Here is an 18937-nt window from a genome sequence, read left to right as displayed (position 1 = left end):
ACATTGAGATAAAAACTGGCACTGCCGAACTCCTGGAAGACGGCCAGCCTGAACTACCGTTATCTCGGTCTAATATTTTTTGGGGGCGGTAGGTGGAGGCGGGCAGCAGTCCTGGGCGAACGGAGGGCCCTTCCAGAGGCTTGCTGGAAACGCCCACGCCCGACCGACTCATACATCGCCTCACACAGCGGCTACGCAAGGCCAGCGGCCGGCGGGGGCAGCCGATCCACACCCGGCGCCGCCCGCCACAGCTTCCCGCCCCGCGCGGCTGCGAAGGGCGCCTCCCGCTGCCCCGGCCCGCGGCAATGCGCATGCGCTGTGGGCGAGTGTGCGGCCCGGAGCTGGAGGGAGAAGGAGGAGGAGGAGGAGGAGGAGGAGGGCGGCACGGTACGTGGAGGGCGGTGCGGTGGGGCTGCTCGCTCCCACTTTCCCCTGCACCCTTCTGTCCTCGGAGCTGCGTCCCCGTTTCCCTCCGTTCGCGGCTTGCGCCGGGCCTCGCCGCGCCTCGCCTCAGGCGGGACGGGGGCGCCCGCGCCTCCGCCCGGGCCCCGCCGCTGCCTTACCCCCGCGCACGGTGCTGCCGGTGGGCGCCACCTGCCTGCCCCGGTCGGCGGGACCCGGCGGGGGACGTGAGGGGGCGAGGGCCAGGGGCACCCGCCCGGCGGGGCGGGAGGGGCTCGGCAGGCACGGAGGAGGCGGCCTGGCCTTGCGGCCGCCCGTGGCGAGTGGGACAGTCGGTTCGGGTCTGCTCGCCGCTCTTCGGGGTAGTTTACAGAAAGGAAGAAAGGGAGGTGCGCTGCACAGGTGCCCGCAGCCTGGTATCCCTTCACAGCCGCTCACTTCCTAAAGCACGTAACTCTCCTGAAAACGTGTGTGAGAGATACGCACTCATTACGTGCCCGTGCCGCAGTTTTGCAGTCTGTCGTCTGGACTGGGGAATTTGAGAATCACAGAAACATTTATAGTGTCGGTTTTCCACGTTTCCTCTTTTTTGACATGCTGATAGCACAAACAGTAACTGGGGCTTGGGTTAACTGCCATTGAAAATAATTTATGTTCAAGTGCTAGATAATTTATGTCATGGGCAGGCAGGATGATGTTGTGATGCAGGGCCGGATCCTGAAAAATAACAAACATTGTATGAGGTGCTGTGCCCTTTGTATTTCTTGTTAGGAAAAGGTGTGCTCTAGGTGTAATAGTTACTGAATATTTGTGGTGCTGCAGTGATGCCTGATGTCTATGAACATATTGAAACAGCTACATCGAAAATGATACATCTTTTTTGAAAGGGGTAAAAAACTAAAAACTGGCCAGATTTTCTGAGAGAATCTTTCTGTTAAGACCCTGGGAGGACAACATTTGAGGGGCAGGGAAGGTGATCATTTGAAGCGGGCTATAACCCCCTGAAGCCATGTTGGCCTGCTGGCATGAGAAGGAACAGTTGCATTAGCTGGACTCTGGCCATCGTGAAGGCTCTGAGGCCACAAACACTACAGTTGTTAAGCTCCTGTGAGCCATTCAGTTTCCCCAACAGAAAGATGCTAGGCCCATGGAAGTAGCCCACAGGTGGATTCAGGTTTCTGGTCGCCAGTTGAACCATACTGCTAAGGAAGCATATGTCAAAACTACAGTACTGTGTGTCCAGTTGTGGGCTCCCCAGTACAAAAAAGACAATGCCATACTGGAGCAAGTCCAGTGATGGGCCACAAAGATGATTATGTGTGTCTGACATGTGAGTTGAGGCTGAGAGAGCTGGGATTTTTCAGCCTGGAGAAAAGACAGGTCAGTGGGATCTTATAAATGTATATAAATACATGATAGGAGGGAGTAAAGAAGATGGAGCCAGACGTTTTTTAGTACTATGCAGGAAAAGCACAAGAGGCAATGAGCACAAATGATACATTAATTATTTTCATTTAAACAGAAGAAAAATTATGTATGGCTATGGTAATTGAACACTGGAACAGGTTCCCTACAGAGGTTGTGGTGTCTCCATCCTTGGAGATAACCAAAAGCCAACTGCAGATGATCCTGAGCAACCTGCTCTGGTTGACCCTACTTGAACAGAGGGATTGGACTAGACAAATCTCCAGAGGTTCCTTCCAACCTCGCCAATCTATGATTCTCTAATGTACTTGTAGAAATGTGTCTTTGTTTTACCTAAAGAAACTGGTTTGTTTTTTTCCCCAGTGCTTTGTTGTTTTACTATTCAGTTGCTGTAAAGCAGTGAAAGTTTTTAGTGTTCATTTTATCTGTCATTAGTAATACTTGGTTTGCTCTGCAGATGTCCTGTAGCATGGCTGGTGAAGAGGACTTTGTTTTGGAAGAAAAAAGATTCAAGCAGTACTGTGAAGAATTTATTAAACGTTCACAGCAAATAGGAGATGGTTGGGAGTGGAGAACTACCAAGGTAAAATAATCATAGTGGTACTTTTTAGGTACCGTTGCTGGCATTTTCTGACATTTTTGAGCTGTTGAGAACACCACAAGCTGAAACATCCTTCAGGGGAGTTTACAACATGTGAAATAAATGGCATTTTACACAGCTGGTCCAAAACCAAAATAGTGCATAGGTGGTTTATATGAGGATTTAGGCCAGTACATGTATTGAACAGGGTTTGTGAATTCAGAAACTGCTGGGATAGTCTAGTGCCGCTTATGTAACAGAGGTGTAGGATTACCTGAGGTGATTTCGATCTTGATCAGAAAATGTCTCTTAAGGCATTATGCAGTCTTCATTTTCAGAATTTCCAATGATGGGAAAACAGTCTCAGCTCTTGACAAGACTTTTGAATGGTTGGCTATGCTTAAAATTAAACTATTTAAAAAAACCCAAAACACTGTTACTTCTAAATTTAACTGCCCAGCTTAATCTTCCAGCCATTGGTAGTTACACCTTGTCTGCTAAGGTGAGGAGCCGCCTTTTATTAGAATTCTCCCTGTTTTGGGACTTCAGTTTCAGACCTTAACCTTGTCATTGTAAAAGCAAAACATGTTGAGCTCCCTGACTGTTAGATGTTTTCTAGTATTTTAATCATCCTTGTGGATCTCCTTTGAATACTGTCCAGTATATGAAAATCCTTTCTCAGCTGTGAGCAGAACTAGACAATGAATGTGCTATCACTGTGAAATTCAAACCTTCCTACTCTGGGCAAGTGCTTGTGGTTATATATCGAAGGATAACTTTAAACCTTTAAGCTAAAACAGTACATAGTCTTTGTTCTAGATGTGTGACTTCATGTTTTGTATTAAAATACATGTTAGTTGCATACAGCAACCTGATCAATCTGTCTGTATTAATCATCAGTCCTTATTATTTGCTGCTTCCCCGTAATTTTCAAACCTCACCAACAATAATTACATATTGTTTCTAGGTCATTAATCAAAATTTTAAATAGCGTGGGGCCAAGACTAGTCCCACAGGACACCATTAGAATCATTTCTTTTATGATCATTCTCTATTTTTTAAGTTACACTTGAAATCTATGAATTAATAATTTTTTCATTTGTTAGTGTATGTCAGATTAGTGTGGGATTATTTTAGTTTTTTAATTTCTGCTGATGGAATCAATAGTTGAGCATATATTGTTACAACTTTTATGCTTATCAACCAAACACGTATTTTTAAGTTACCTGACAAAGTCTATTTTTCTTAAAAAATAACTACATTTATTGAATATATTTCTACCCAGTATATAAAAATAGATAGATTTATGCTGGCTTTGTCCAAAGTTCAGTTGAACTTCCACAGTGCTCGAAGACTTAAATAAGATCAGCATTTCTTACATACTGATTTAAAAATATCTAATGATAGCCATTTCATGCTAGTGTCCAGCTTAACCACTGCTGTACTAAAACCTTTGTAATAGTTATGGGTTATGGCTACGTGATTTGTGTTTGTTCTGTAATAGCAGAAAGATTTTGAATACTTGCTTTTTCTACTTTGTATGCTTCTGTTATTTTCCATCTATTAGTAAATTCACACTGTTTTAGGATTTCATTTTGCCACGCTTTTTTTGATGGGTGAGCAATATAGGTTTTCGTAGGTTTATTTGCTTCTCTGACCAGTTTTCTGTATTGGATGGTTTGGAATACTCATTATTATCTGTGTATTACTTCTTTGTGCTGTAGAAAATTTACTGCTATAGCTTCCCTGGCTTCCCCTGCTGCCACTTTAATTAGTGGTTTCCCATGCTTTCATGAATTTTGGGGAGAAAAACCATGCTTGTACCATTTTGAAATGCAGGAAGTCTCAGGGTAAATGTATGCCATCATTTCTAGATAAGTCATTGTCCATTAGCATTTGTAACCCTTTCATCACTGATGAAACAGAATTGCAGTAAGAAGCAGGATTTTGGCTTAGATGCATTCTGTTTAGAAGTCTTTAAAAGACTGCAAATATTAGCCAAGTGTTACAATGCACCCTTTCTTACAGGCAACCATTTGAAACTTTAGATTTCAGTCCAAGGTTATATTTGTGCGGATTTATTCAACAAAGAAAGATGCTTTAAGCCTCTATTGGGAATTTAATACGTGGGTCAAAGTTTGAACTTACTGTGAAATAGGAAGCTTTGCTGGAAATAGCAGAATGAGGTAGATTTTTGTTCTCACGTATAAAAAAAATGTAAGAATCTTTTTTTTTTTTTAATTGGTGACTCCATGATTTCAGTGTGTGATAAAAACCTGACTATTGAGACCATCCTTTTATAGTGTGTAGTCTGGGAAGGAAGCTTTTTGTTAACAAGATGTCTCATTGTCTTTTTGTGGTTTTTTGTTGTTTTTTTTTTTTTTTTTACCAACATATGTGTTGTGGGTAATTTTGCTGATGTAATGCACTTGGATCTCATTCCTCATTCCATACTCACGTGAATACACCCATTGATAGCAATAAGACCACACAAGTAAACCAGTAGAACTGTGTTCTTGTGTTCCCATGTTTTCTGTAGAGATTAAATTTAGATGATGAAATACTCATTGTTTTGGTGGAGCTGGATCTTGTGGCATAAGTTCACATGGGCAAAGCAGAACACTGTTATTTACAACTGTGAGTGAAATGTTCTAAACTATGTTATTTTTATAAACTGTGTTGGTGGGTTTTTTTTCCCCAAGAAGAAAGCGGTAAAAAATCCAAGAGCACCTCTGCTGTCGGACCTGATGGAGCTAAACTTGGGTGCTGTGTTCAGGGATGGATAGCTAAATCAGGGTGTGAAGGCTGTCCCGTGTTTGTTTTCTGCTTTATGTATTTCATATCTAGTTAGGTTAATCTAAGTAATCATATCAAAGGCTTTATTAGTTCACTTTTGTTTATGATGCTCACAAGACAGCTGGAATAGAAATGGACTCCCTTTCCACATTTAATGAGATCAAAGTCCTTGTTAAAGTATCGATTTATTTACAGGGGTGGAAGTGTACAAGATACGTGACACTACAGGGAGTGCAACAGGAAGGGTGCTTCTCTTTCTTGCTACCTCTCCTCTAGCCTTTGACATACAGCTCTCAAATGCAGAGACTGCTAACTTCATGTTTGTGTCTATCCATAGATATTTTTTCATGGCACTCAAATACTACAGAATTTAAAGGCAATGGAGCTTGGCTCTTTTATGCTGACAGGACGAACTGGTTCGGGGAGGTGAACGTTACATCCAGCCCTTCTCTGGCAAAGCTCATTGTGCCTGGGGGCGTTTACCTCTGTGGGTGGCGGTAGTACTTCGCTGCTTGTAGGGAGGTAAATACCTATGCAGGTCGCTTTGCTCTTGCTGACACTCCCTTGAAGCTGCAGGAGAGACTTGAGAGTGAGAAAAGTGGCTTTGGTATCACCACGTTAAGCTTAATTTTTTTGTCACTGTTGCATAATTCTTCACTGCACAGGTTGCAGTTGATACTGCAGCTAGAACATCCAGCACAGTTTGGCGTATTCATGCTTTTGATGAGATTTAGTGAGAAAATAAGGCATGTGGTAGGAGAAGTTATGAGCAAGGTAATTGCTCATAGTATGATTCATGCTTGAAAATTCATGGACAAAAATACATGTAGCGACCATTACTGTTTTTTATGTGTGAAACTCATAAGAACAAAGCAAACAAGTAGCCCATAGTGATTTTGGAGGTACATATATTCTATACTGTCCTTGAAAAGAGAGAACTAGTGTGTCAGAATAAAACCTATGTTGATTGAAAGGTCAGAATACATGAGATAAACTGTCAGCAATGACAGATTAACCGGAGTTGAATTATAGTTAAATTTGCAGCCTTGTCAAGCAGCTTAGTGCTACAGTAATGAATTTTATATAGAGACTGTTTTGAATAGAATCCTTTTTCATCAGATGTTCCACATGTGCTTTCTATGTTTCTCTAAAATAAAACATAATGAAACAGCTAATAAACCCCTGATTTATTTGTTTCCTTTGAGAAATAAGTTCTTAACGTGCAACTACTGATCTTTGTGTTGTGCATACTCTTTTCTCCCTTTCAGAGTGTATGTTCTTCCAGTGATCAGTTATTAAACTTTTTTTCTCTTCTAATTAAAAAAAAATAATGTTTATGTATGTGTGTGGATAGTCAGGTCAGCAAGGGGGAAAAGCTCCTAAAACCTTCTCCTGCCACTCTGAAATTGCACAAGGGTCTTTTACAACAGTAGACCATGCGGCCTGGGAAGCAGAATGATAAAAAGGGAACTGGAAGAAGGTACAGCTTTCTCTTACCTTTGGCCCTCAGAGGTGATTAAGAGAAGGGAACAAACTGTGACTGCACACATAAGTTCTGAAGTGTCTTGTTTGAGTTTTTTTGTTTTTTTTGAGGACTTTGATGGGAGCGAACTGAGCAAAAATAAACCAATCTAGCAAGAATTGGGAAGTTTATACTGGGGTGAATTCATTGCTTGAAATAGGTAAAAAATGTTAATAGCTGTTCCTCTCTTCATGACCTTAGTGAGCTGTCTTCCAGTTCTCTGGCACTCATCCTGATCTCCAGGTAGCAGTTGTCTTATTCAATTAGTAGCTATATTAAATTTTATTTTTACTGTTCAGGTGTTTGACTTCCTTTAACACCAAGAACTAGTGCAAAATACCTGTGAGAAGATACTGAGAAGCAATGCAGTCATTGGTGCCTATAAAAAGACTTGGAGCTTATGCCTAAATAGCATGCTCTGTTTATTTTCTAGAACAGTGATGGCATTTAGCATTTTGGTTACAGAAAATATTTTTTGTTTTCTGAACACAGGACCTTGGTGATGGTTATCTTAGTAAAACACACTACCAAGTAAGAAACAGAAACATCCCACCAGATCTCAAGGAGAAAAACAATGATAACTGTGAACAAATGTTATGTACACATGTTGAAGTAAGTACACATTTTAGACTTTTGTGTTTATAAAATAAATAATTTTCAGAATTTTGAAAAAATACTATACTATTAAATTATGTCCCTCCAGAAGGATTACAGAACTTAAGTTAGCAGTGGCTGTTAATTATTCTTCCTACAGTTGTACTTGTTCAGTTTCATAGCTATATTGGTGATGAAAACTGGGAGGAAATGCAAAGGCTCCAGCATTTTTTATATATGTATTTTCCTCACTGAAGGATAATGTTTGTTTGCATGTTGATTCACTAACATTAAGGAAACTTGCCTTTTCTGGACAAAGAGTAAGCATCAAGGTTTAATTATTTTAGAGATAAATATTAAAACACAGAAAACTTCTTGAGGATAATATTATTTTGAAGTGATATTTACTGAGTAAGTTACGTTCAAGAGTTTTATACTGGGTGTATGCTTTTTTACTGTGAAACTAACTTAAAATACTGAGCATTTTTTTGAAACTGGTGGTAGGAAATAAAATAGATTTTGTATTCTTGAAGGAGAATAAACTTTCTTCCAGAAAATGAAAACCATTCATTAAACTCAGGGTGAGCTTATCTGAATAATTATTTGCTTGTTTGATTCTGTGTTAAGACTTCCAGTTTACTGACTAATCAAGATATAAACAGTAGAAATTCACTCCCTTGTTATGTTGTTATCGTAAATACAAAAAGAAAGCTTAGATTATAATTGACTGAAAACAGTGTGTTCTATATATTATAAACTGTTGAGTAGATGGCTATGGAATATTTTTCAGTTACCTTGTTCTGCATCAATTCCTTTTCCTTTTTCATCAGCACACTGTTGGTTTTTTTTCTCCCACAGAGACTCCGATATGGGGTCTGAAATGAGTATTCTTTTGGCCTAGTTTCGAAGGAAATGGCATTTAAAACAATCATGCTGTCATGTTAGTCTGTAATTTAGTTATTTCTACTGATTTTTTCAGTTCACTGCAGGCTTCAGCTGTATTTTAAAGAGGGGTAGATACCAAAAAGTATTTGTTTCTTAAAAATTTTGTGAAAGCAGTTGGCTGGCTAGATGAGCATTACTTTTACTAGTAGGTAGAAGAATGATCTTTATGTTCTATTTGGCTAGGCAGTGCGTGTACAGAACTGGACTGAAGCAGCACCTTAGTCACTCAGAGTGCCATGATGGACACCTAGGGTTCACATAACATAAGTAAGCTGGAAACAAGACATGGTTCTGTTACCAGTATGGCAACTTTATTCAAACTACTAACAAAAAAAAAAGAAAAAAGAGAGCGAGAGAAAATTTTACAACTTCATTGCTGATAACACCAGCTTTGATATGAATTGAAATCCATATAATCTTTAGAATCTTTTGCTTGCATATGTTTGATAAGTACCAATTATAAGTATAGTACGTAAGTTATCTGAAGGGTAGCTGAAGCATTTAAAGTGTTCCTTTAATTTAAATTCTAATGCTTCTTAAAATTAAGGCTAATATCAATGCTTCAGAAGTTGTTACTTAATTGTCACTGCAGCAGTGTTTGTATGCTTTTGTCCTGACTTGTAAGAACAGATTTTTATTTACATTCAGAACGGTTTTTGACGATTGACTTTATTTTAGTAATGAATCGAATCTTCATTACAGAGCATATTGTAAAGGAACATCTTGTAAAAAGCTGTTGAGTCCTTCTGGAAAGAAGTATCAGCTATAGACAAAAGTACCACAACACAAAAAGGGCTTCAGAGCCTGTAACATACTGAAACAGAGTCTTTAATATACTCAAACGTAATCATAAACAGTCTTTCATAGACTGAAATACGATTCCGGGCCAAACTGTGGTTTATCAAGATAGTAATATTAGTAAGTACCAACTAGTAAGTACCTACTGAAATACTGTGAAAGATTTCCATGTTTTGAATCATAGAAATGTCTAGGTTAGAAGGGACCTTGATCGCTAGCTGGTTCTCTTTGAGAAGGCCTTTGTTCATGTGTAGTGAAAGTAAAGGTAAGAGTGAAGCAAGCAAAAGGTCTTAGAAAATTTTCTAGGTTATGAGACCTGAGGGTGTGCATAAGGAAAAAAAAAGCTTCCTCTCCAAAATACTCACTGCCTAATAGAAATTATGTCAAATTTATATTCGTCATTGGACTGAAGGGTAACCAGGCTGTTAAACTTATTTAATCTAGAAAGTGGGAGAAGCACACCAATAGGTTGGAAAATGAATTTTTCTATGGATACATAAAGTAGGACTATATATTTAACACTAGAAGAAAGATGGAAATGGTGACTGCAGAGGGGGATAAATTTGCTCAGGCAAAGCAGTGTATGTATAAGATGCATTTTTTTTTTCTGCAGATGTTGCATGTGAGAGTCTTGTTGCATTGTTCTAATGCTCTGTTACTTAAATAGGTTTTGTTTTTGTAAAAATACACATTACACCCATAAATCACATGGGTGTTAATGGAGTTACTGCATCTCTTTCAATTAGTTATTGAAATCCATTCTGATGCATAGAGTTCAGCAAAAGTTGTGGTTTTGGTAGAACTTTGAAAGATTTCCACTGGTTATATGCATTCAAGGTTTAGCATTTTTTTTCCTTTAGAAAATCTCTCTCTCTCTCTATTTGAAGACTAATGGAGCTCTAGACAAGAATTTTAATTTATTTTGGAAAAAAAATTGGCCATTGTCTGATACTTGCATATTTCACAATTTTCAGTTCCAGAATTGCTGTTATAATTAGATTTTTCTATATTGTATCTCTACTATTTGTGTCGTATTAGAGAGATTTCCATCTTTCAGTAGTCTGATCATCTTCTTCAAGGCGTGATAGGACATATGACACAATTTTACATAAGATAACTAACTAGGAACAGAAAGAAAGGGAAAATAAGGAAAGTAAGGTCCCAGTGGTCAATATCCATTGTTAGTAACAGACAGTGTTGACAAAAAGAAAAGGGAAAAAATGTACTGTAGTATATGATGAGGTACAAGAAGCCACAAGATTTTCTTCTCCTATTCCTGTGAATCCAATTCAGAGATAACAAATAGAAAGTTAGTTTTGGTAGGCAAGCTGAAAATTATGAAGAAAATTAGAAGACAGATTTTTGAAGCTGGGTGGAAATACAGGAAAGTTATCCATCGTGAGGCTTTAACTCCTATTTAAGTAGTTGAACCAAAGACACATCAGGGGAGGGGTGATGTTGAATAAATCAGTGAGTATATTGTAGCGAAGAGTAGAATTAGGATGTTGAAACTGCAAAGAAGCAATATTATTACTGTTCTGTTCATTTTTAATCTGTGAAGGGATACTGAAGTCTAACAATACATATAATGTTAGGGAAAATAGAATACCTGAAGTAACTTTATTCAAATAGAAAATAAGTTATCACAGTATCAAAAATGTACTAATCTTATGGGTTCTCCAGGGAACCTGATCAAATTATTTTTTGTTTATTTTGGCTCATTGGTCTTATAGATAGTTAAGGTTTCCAACTTGCCATCTCATTGTCTGGTATCTAAATACCTGAAGCCTTTCTGGTGAAGGAGCGATGAATAACTATGTATTCTGGTCTTTTCTACAGAGCAGTCTGTATTACGTGGTGTGCTTGCTTCCATTTATACAAGTTGTATTTTCATCTGAATACCAAGAATAAAATTGTGTGTGGGTTTCTTTCCGCTTATTTTAGATATCTGCAATATAGAGCTTGTCACTTAAATCTTTGTTTCAGCCTGAAGAGGTAAGAAAGCATGTTGAGGTATAAGTCAGTCAAACTATTTTAGGTGTCTCCTCTAGGAGGAAGGTGAGTCTAAAAGTGTCTGATTTTCTTCACTGATAATCAAGAGAAACTAGGTGGTTAACCTGGATATCTGCATTTTGTCATCTGAATCTCATACAACAAAATATGGATCTGAGCAATTTTTGCTGGTGATTTCTCTGAGACCAAGATTTCACTGTGACAGCAAAGCTTGTACTTTGTAGAGGACTGTATTTTGTAAAGCAGCAACTCAGGAGGAAAAAAAAGGGATTTAAGGATAAACTGTTTGAGCAACTGACACTGACTTAAGCTTGATTGAAGTCTTTACATTGAGACTGGCCTGCTTGTGTAGTGAAATGCTATGGCCTTTGTGATACTGGGGGTTGTCAGACTGGGCAGTTACAGTTAGTGCATGTAATGGATCTGCATGTGGTAGTATGCCAGAGTCCTTTTTTGGGGGTGATATAGCGGTGTGAGTTGCTGCATTCTAGCTCCTGTTGGAACTTCTTACTTGCACAGAGGTTCCTGTATTGCAGGTATTGTGAGATAGTAAGGATTAGCTGATTGGCAGTAGGTTGCTGTAATGGGAGGCAGCCTGCTCTGTAGGACCAGCAGGAATACGGCAGAAGCTAAGAACAGGTTTGGGAGCCATTGTGCTGTACTGCACCAAGTTGGCATGTTATCTTGTATGAAGCAGGTTTTCCCTTTTCTGGAACTGAAGGGTTCTGTCATATGCATAATAGTTAATTGATGGTTCCTTCAGCGCATTGGCAAGCCTGCAGAGTTCAGACTGTCTCCTTGTTATCCTTTTGCATGTCAGTGAACCTTTGATATCTGCTAGTTTGCAGACGCACTCTTGCTAGTTCCTGAGCTGTCCCAGGCAGTATAGGAATTACCTTATGAACTCATACGAGGACTGTATAGGGTATTGGGAGCTGTGAGAAGCTCACAGTTGTAAGTGGGTACAGTATAAGTGCCATCAGTTGGGTTTTACTCTTTGTATTGAAATGACCCAGCTTAGATGAAGGTAGATGTAAAAAAGCATTTATGTCCACGTAGATGCACTGACAGTATAAAGAAAGGTATCTGGAGACAGGTATGCTGATATGATAATATCTACTTAGAGCAGTTTAAGAAAGTTTCTCTCTTTATACTTGGCAGTAACTGAGTTGTCAAACTGTTTATCTAAGCAGGTGCCTGGGGATCCTGTTTTATGCAGACCCTGTCTTTCCCTTTGCCATCTTACTAGAAAAGAATTGAAAATGTTCCTCTGGAATGTCATTCCGTGGTTTATGTTGGTTTAGTGTAATCAAGATGTTTGTTTTAATGTCCAGATTGGTAAACAGAAACTACTAATGATGTTGTGACTAGCCATAAACAAACTTTTGACTGAGTTTGTGAAGGATACCCTTCTAGCCAGTGAGATCAGATTTGGTCCCTAGGATGTGAGCTGAAGAGTTTATAAATCTTTTAAGAGTATCTTCCAATAAAATAAAATCATCATGAGATGCAGAGCAAGGAACTGATACAAACACATGGTGCCATTTGAAAATTTTTAAGTTGCAGTCTTGTTCTGGTTAAATTTTTATTGAATCAATTGTTGCCTTTCTGTGCTGACTTTATGCCAAATGAGTGTCACTTATACTTTTCCGTAGACAGCATAAATCTTGTGTAACCACCATACTGTTGTTCTGGCTAATTCAACAACAGTTTTCAGCGTATATTCTTTCTTGATCCAAATCAAATCTGTCCTGCCAAGAGATATGTCAGGGTCTGTATCAATGAACGTGGAATTGTTTCTTCTTTTGTGTAACTTATATGTGGAAATATCTTTCAACTATTTTGTTATTGACAGTCTTATACTACTTAAATTTATAAGAGAGATTCATATAAGTTGTTCATCACAAGCTCTTCATTGAAACGAGATGCAAAGGTGACCAGCTGTGGGGAGTATTAAGTTTGATGAACTTAACCTGGGCTTGGTTTTGAGGGGTGCTGTGGCACTGGAATCTTGACTGTGTGAGGTAGTAGCTTCTGCTTCCAGTGAAACTGGAATCTTACCCTTCTATATTTGTGGGTTTTTTTCCCTTTTCAGTCATCCTATTTTGTTCCACTTCAAGTAAGTCACAGTGAAGAGAATAGTTTTTCCTGCCTGTGCTTAGAATGCTACAAAAAAAAGAGTATTTCACTCACTTTAATATAAGCCAGGTCGCCAACTGCACTGAAAGGATGCCTTTCATTCTAGACTTTAGTATTTACCATCATCCTGCTTCAGCTTTTGTTAAGTGCTATGTAGACACATTTTAAGCAAAGACAGAACAATTACATACATTATTATGTGAATTGTTGATAATGTGAAAATATGGTACAAAATTCAAAATGAAGATAGTCCTCTTGGCTCAAAGAGCTTATGTTCTAAAAGAGTAAAATAGGAAAATCTGGATTCACTTTATGCATTCTTTTTGTTTGGTATTCAGATAGCTCAAGGGAAGTAATAACTTGGAGTAATAATTCCTGCGTGTGGTTTGTCTCAGCTCTTCTGGGTATTGCAGAAGTGAGTCAGCGTGGAACCATTTCTGAAGCTAGAGCCATTGCTACTTGTTGAAGGAGTGGGCAGGTTGGAAATGTTGGTTTGTTAATACCTGATGAGCTTCACAAACATGTTAAGTTACGTATTTACGTTTACATGGAATCCACCTTTACTGGCAGATGTTCATTAGTGTTGGTGAAGATCTGCCTGATGGAGGACATGGGAAAGAGTCTGACATCTATCTTAAACTTCATGATACAATGTGATTTGCTGTTTAGCTGTGCTGTTCAGTTTATAACTAGAAAATTACATTCTTAGTAATTATTAATCACTTTTTCTCTAAACAAATCCAGTGTTTTTAGAATTAAGAACAACTCTTTTGGTGCAAACCTAAATAAGATGAATTCAGTGTAAACATTTGCATAACCACCATATTTGTTGGATGGTTGAAACATGTGAAGTAGAAACCCAGCAACAGTACTTAAGGAGAAAAATGTAAATACATTTAATGGAATCTAGCACTCATTGCAGAAAATAATGAAAAGACCTTAGTAAAAAGGGAGAAAATAAACTATTACCTACTCACCTAAAACATCAGTTTGTAATGAGTGATCCAAGCTTAAGAGCAGTGCAGTCGCTAAGAACAGGTGAGTTTACCCCTAATCCCTGTTGCTCTGAGAAGGGAAGTAAATCATGCTGCCATCTGTGTTCAACCCAGAATTTTTCCCTTGAAAAACTGATGTGGGAAGCTTTGGTAGCTTTGATGAGAAGGAAATACTCTTAATTTCAGTTTGTTTTGGATCTGCTTGGACCCTTTTCATCATGCTTGGCTTCCTATTCCAATTCGTTTAGGTCTCCAGGGAGTGAGCTCTTCCTTTGGTGCTGCTGCCCATAGTGCTGTTAGTCAGCCTTCGCTGGGCAACAGTACATGCTAATGCCCCATAATTCTATGTTAGCCAGGCCAGTATTTGGCCCCATCTTCCAAATTCCTTCGTGCTTCATTGTCTAGCATATATACCAGCAACCTTTTCAAATACCAGAAAGGAAACCCAAATTGTTGATGGAAACCTGTAAAAAAATAAATGAAGAAACCACGTATTCTAAAGGAGATCTAGTGTGTTGCAAAATACAGTAATGCTGCTTGTGATTTTGCATAAAAATGTATTAATCTGAAAATGGAATTAGCCTTTATTGAACCACACAAAAAAATTATGGTGTGGATTTTATTAACTGTTTTGTACATGAAAAAGCTTGGCAAAAGAGTGACATTGTTTAGAAATACCAAGGCGGGAAGAAACTTCAACGTTACACCCCTTTCTTGAGCTGGAGAAACCTCAGTAGAGTGCTGTAGTGACAAGTAATTTGAATTCTAGATATGTCTTGCTTCTGGGTTCCTTCACTGATGGGATGTCTTAGTCTTCATGGAAGAGGCTAAATGCTGCTTATGTCAAGTTCTGGAGACATGGGAAGTTTTTGTCTCCCATGCACGGACCTTTGTAGATAATTTTTTGTGTCACTTTGGTGTCCTGGCAAATCTTGTTAGCAGGAGTTACATTTAGTTTTCAACAGCTTTGATGACATGCTGTTGGCTTGACTGTCATTGTGGGTTCTGGGACTTTGATCTGAATTACCTATTTTGTATATTCTTTGATTGCTGTTCTGTTTTACACAGTAAGATATACCTAATAAGTTTTCACAAACAGTAGAAATTGTATCAAAGCAAATATATATATATATATATAATTATGAAGCTTTTGGGAGAACTGAAGAAGCCATATGACCTCCAAAGGTGATTTATTTTTAGTTTAGATGTTAGCATACAGTGTTTTGAACTTTTTGTCCACTTGTCTTAGTATTCAGTGTTATTGCTTAATATTAGCAAATAAATGCTACATTAAACACAGGAAAAGATGCTCTAATTCAGATTTAGTAACTGAATATGACAGTTTAGTTAGAGTTACCATAGTTGAAGGCATGGTGTAATCCCAGCAGAATGTCTTCCTTCTGCAATAAATAAATTCTCATTTCCTATGGAGCACACATAGAGACTGGTATAGGTATAGATATAGCTATACATATAGCTATAGATACAGCGCACACAGAGCACACATGGTAAGTGAAGATGGTTTTCCCAGAATCTGATCTTTGAGAGACCATTAATGCCACTGACAAAATTATTTATAAGCTCCCTCATTTGGCCTGGTGATGATATATTATAGGTATTAAAAAGAAGTATTTTTATTTTATTTCTATTTAATGCATTTATTCATGACATCTAGAAAGTTGTTTTGAAAAATGTGTGATTTTAGTGCATCTAGAAAAAAAAATCCAGACTGAAGTCTTTAAACTTTTGTAATTTTTCAATTTAAAATACAATTAAATAATTTGTAAGTAAGATTTAATTTCATAAATGTACAGTCTTTCTTTTCATGTATACCTTTATTATAAAATAAAATTCTTTTTTACAATCTCATTTTTTTAATTTTTAAAAATAATGACAGGGTGGACTTCAACAGCAGTTGTCTTTGCCCTGTAAGTTATGCTGACTGATTTACATTAAAGCTGTAATTGCATATATAACAGAAGTGTCAGTGGTATGTAGGCCACGCATTCAGATACTTATGTTCCTGGGCTGTGTGCTTCCCCTCTCAGCTTGCTAGGGTAGTGTATTTTTTTTTACAAGTCTTCGTGAATTTTGCATCGAATGTTTTGATAGCCACATGCTTCCCATGCCCTGATCCAGAGATTCCAACTTTTACAGTTTCATCAGTGGAAAGACTTGTGAGAAATTAAAATCTGCTTTTCTGTTTTCAATTTAAAAATATACTATATTAGTCTTAGTAAGAAAAACTGTTATAAAAATAGGCACTTGTTTGTAGATTTACTAATTTTTAAAAGGAACATTCACAATAACAGTGGGGTTTGTTATGCTGTATTGTGTTGTGTGTCCGTTCCCCTCCGCCCTTTTCTTTTTCCCTCCAAAAAAGATTCAAATTGAGTGGAAGAGTTACTGAAGTGATGGACATATCAACAGTACTTACGGTGGCACATACAGCCACACTGTGGCATCATTATTATATTTTTTAACATATTACAACTAGTGCATGTTGTAACGTAGTATCATTTTGGCATTTCCTAAGCATTGCTGTTCTTGGGGATAATGGAAATGAAGTTTTGAGGGAGCATATCAGTAGGATACAGTGACTCTTCATCACCTATGAGCAAGCAGATACCGAACACTTCCCCAGTTAAACCTCCAAAACTAGATTGTTCAGGAGTTGAAAGAGGCTGTACACTACAGTGTTTTTACTCAGTACAACTCATAAGTGGGGTGGGCATATGGTTAAAAACTTCTATGTTTATGGAATGCATAAAAGACCCACATGCACTACTGTTGAATTTTACTATCATAGTTGGCTTTATCTCTAAATTGTGAGCATTCTGTACTAAGAGTATACACTTCAGGGTTCAGTAGAACACAATATGTATTGGTGGTAGTTCAGAATTGATTAAGCACTGAGATACGCAAAAAGATTATGCTCCAAGCATGTACATTGAAACTAACAGTGATGTTAAATATAATAGAAAGATTAAAATAGAAAGATTGCATTCCTAAAAACAATTACTTGTGTATGTTTGGAACATTCTGGCCTTAAGAAAGTAAAGGGGAGGTGTTTTTGAGCAACAGAAATACTTCTGAAATGAAATGCTACAGAATTATATTTTGGTTTGGCCATTGTAGGGTATGGAGATATGAGAGAGCTGCCCGAATCATGAGTGACATTTTGGAAGCCTGGATTTTACAGTGTACTTCTGTTTTATGCCCGTACATACGTCATAAATTAGTGATGGTGGCAAACAGGGAAGGACAGAGTGAAGGAGAAGGAGCCTTGCTCCCAGCAGTCTGGGTGGCATTGCTGCCCCAGCACATTGGGTGGTATATGCTGTGCCAGGTGTAGATTAGTTTGCTCTCTCCCAGAGCGGCAAGGGAGTCCTGAGGGAGATTGCAACAACCCTAATCATAATTTCAGCATTTGGCTGCTCCAGGGGCAGTCTAATGATGTGCTGCCCTAACTCTGGGCAGAGTATTGTCTTTTTGTCCAGACTGTATTTTTCAAATGTTTATGGCATTAGCTCACAAACAAGAAACATGACACTATAGTATTTGTCAATACTGCTTTACCACAAAGGAAACAAAATCACAATCCAGTCAGTTGTTAGCATTTTCCTTTTTATGGTGAACCTCAAAATACTTTGTGTTGCCAGTCTCACATATATGCCTGCCTTTGTTTCTTTGAAATTAAATTGTACTGGTACAGTATTCTGTGCTCTAATTTTCTGGAGACAATGCTCATCTGTATTGGAGAAATACTTTTATTTTGGCCAAGTGCCTGTATTTTCTAGCAGTGTTACATGATTCATCTTTCAGTGTGTTTGAATTGTTTGCCTGCAACACACAGGTCATGTTGACTTGGAGTGAATATTGCGGATTTAGAGCCTTAGAGTGAGCAGTGGCTTCCTGAGAACCAGGCAAAATGGCCAAACTTCCACATGTCCGTGCTTTGCAGAAAATTCATTGTTACTGTCCTTTTAGCTGTGAGGTCTGACTGTGAGTTTTGTTTCCTCCCCAACACCATCTCACCATCATTGTCTCTGAACTGTTCACATGGGTCACTCTCAAGATCATAAAACAATCCTTTTCTCCCCTTTGTTACAAGGAACAGTTATAATTTCCTACTCTGGAAAAAAATGCAGTCTCATACTTTTTTTCTGCATGATAAATCTTTCTATGCTGCAAATCTTGTTAGCCTTATTAATTAAAAAGCAGCCACTGCTGCTTTTATGTGAATACTGTAAAGGTAGCAATTTAGCTTTCTTCCTAAGGTCAGAATGCGGTGTTCACTGAGGACATTACATAGTTGTACTGTACAATCTGTGTGTGATTTTGAGGTCTAATCCTTCCTAGAGATAACTAAAGAGCATTGAAGTTGATGGAGATTTAGGAACTTCTGCTGCAGGAAAATACATTCTAGAGATACAAAATACTTTGTTGTCAGGAATAACTGATGGGGGCGTATCGGCAAACACACAGTGAGGAGACACTGCTTTCTTACCTTTTAGGAGTCGAGTCTTGGTATACCTTTTTTAAAAATGTAGCTATGAAAATAAGACTTTTTTTTGATACTCAACTGGTATTCAACATGATACTGCCAAAGCAGAGTGTTAAAATTTGGTACGAATGTTATTATGAACACCCCAATTTGAAAGTTATTTTTCTGGTTTACAGCAGAAATTAACTTGGTTCTCTGAATTTGTATGAGATAGGTGTATT

The 18937-nt window shown here is 38.2% G+C and overlaps 1 protein-coding gene across 2 annotated transcripts in view; it reads left to right on the top strand.

The window, feature by feature from the left end:
• The first annotated feature begins 306 nt into the window (after positions 1 to 306).
• The window catches only part of ATG10 (autophagy related 10), a 90044-nt gene continuing 71413 nt past the window's right edge, over positions 307 to 18937 (top strand). For both annotated transcript variants that reach the window (XM_055698600.1, XM_055698599.1), the window contains exons 1-3: positions 307 to 387; positions 2285 to 2410; positions 7218 to 7337. In XM_055698600.1, coding sequence (XP_055554575.1) covers positions 2285 to 2410; positions 7218 to 7337 — 246 coding nt within the window. In that variant the 5' untranslated portion in view covers positions 307 to 387. The remainder of the gene's footprint in view (positions 388 to 2284; positions 2411 to 7217; positions 7338 to 18937) is intronic.

This window comes from Falco cherrug, chromosome Z, assembly GCF_023634085.1.
Source record: "Falco cherrug isolate bFalChe1 chromosome Z, bFalChe1.pri, whole genome shotgun sequence".
Classification (NCBI taxonomy): domain Eukaryota; kingdom Metazoa; phylum Chordata; class Aves; order Falconiformes; family Falconidae; genus Falco; species Falco cherrug.
This window is presented reverse-complemented; position numbering and strand designations above follow the sequence as displayed.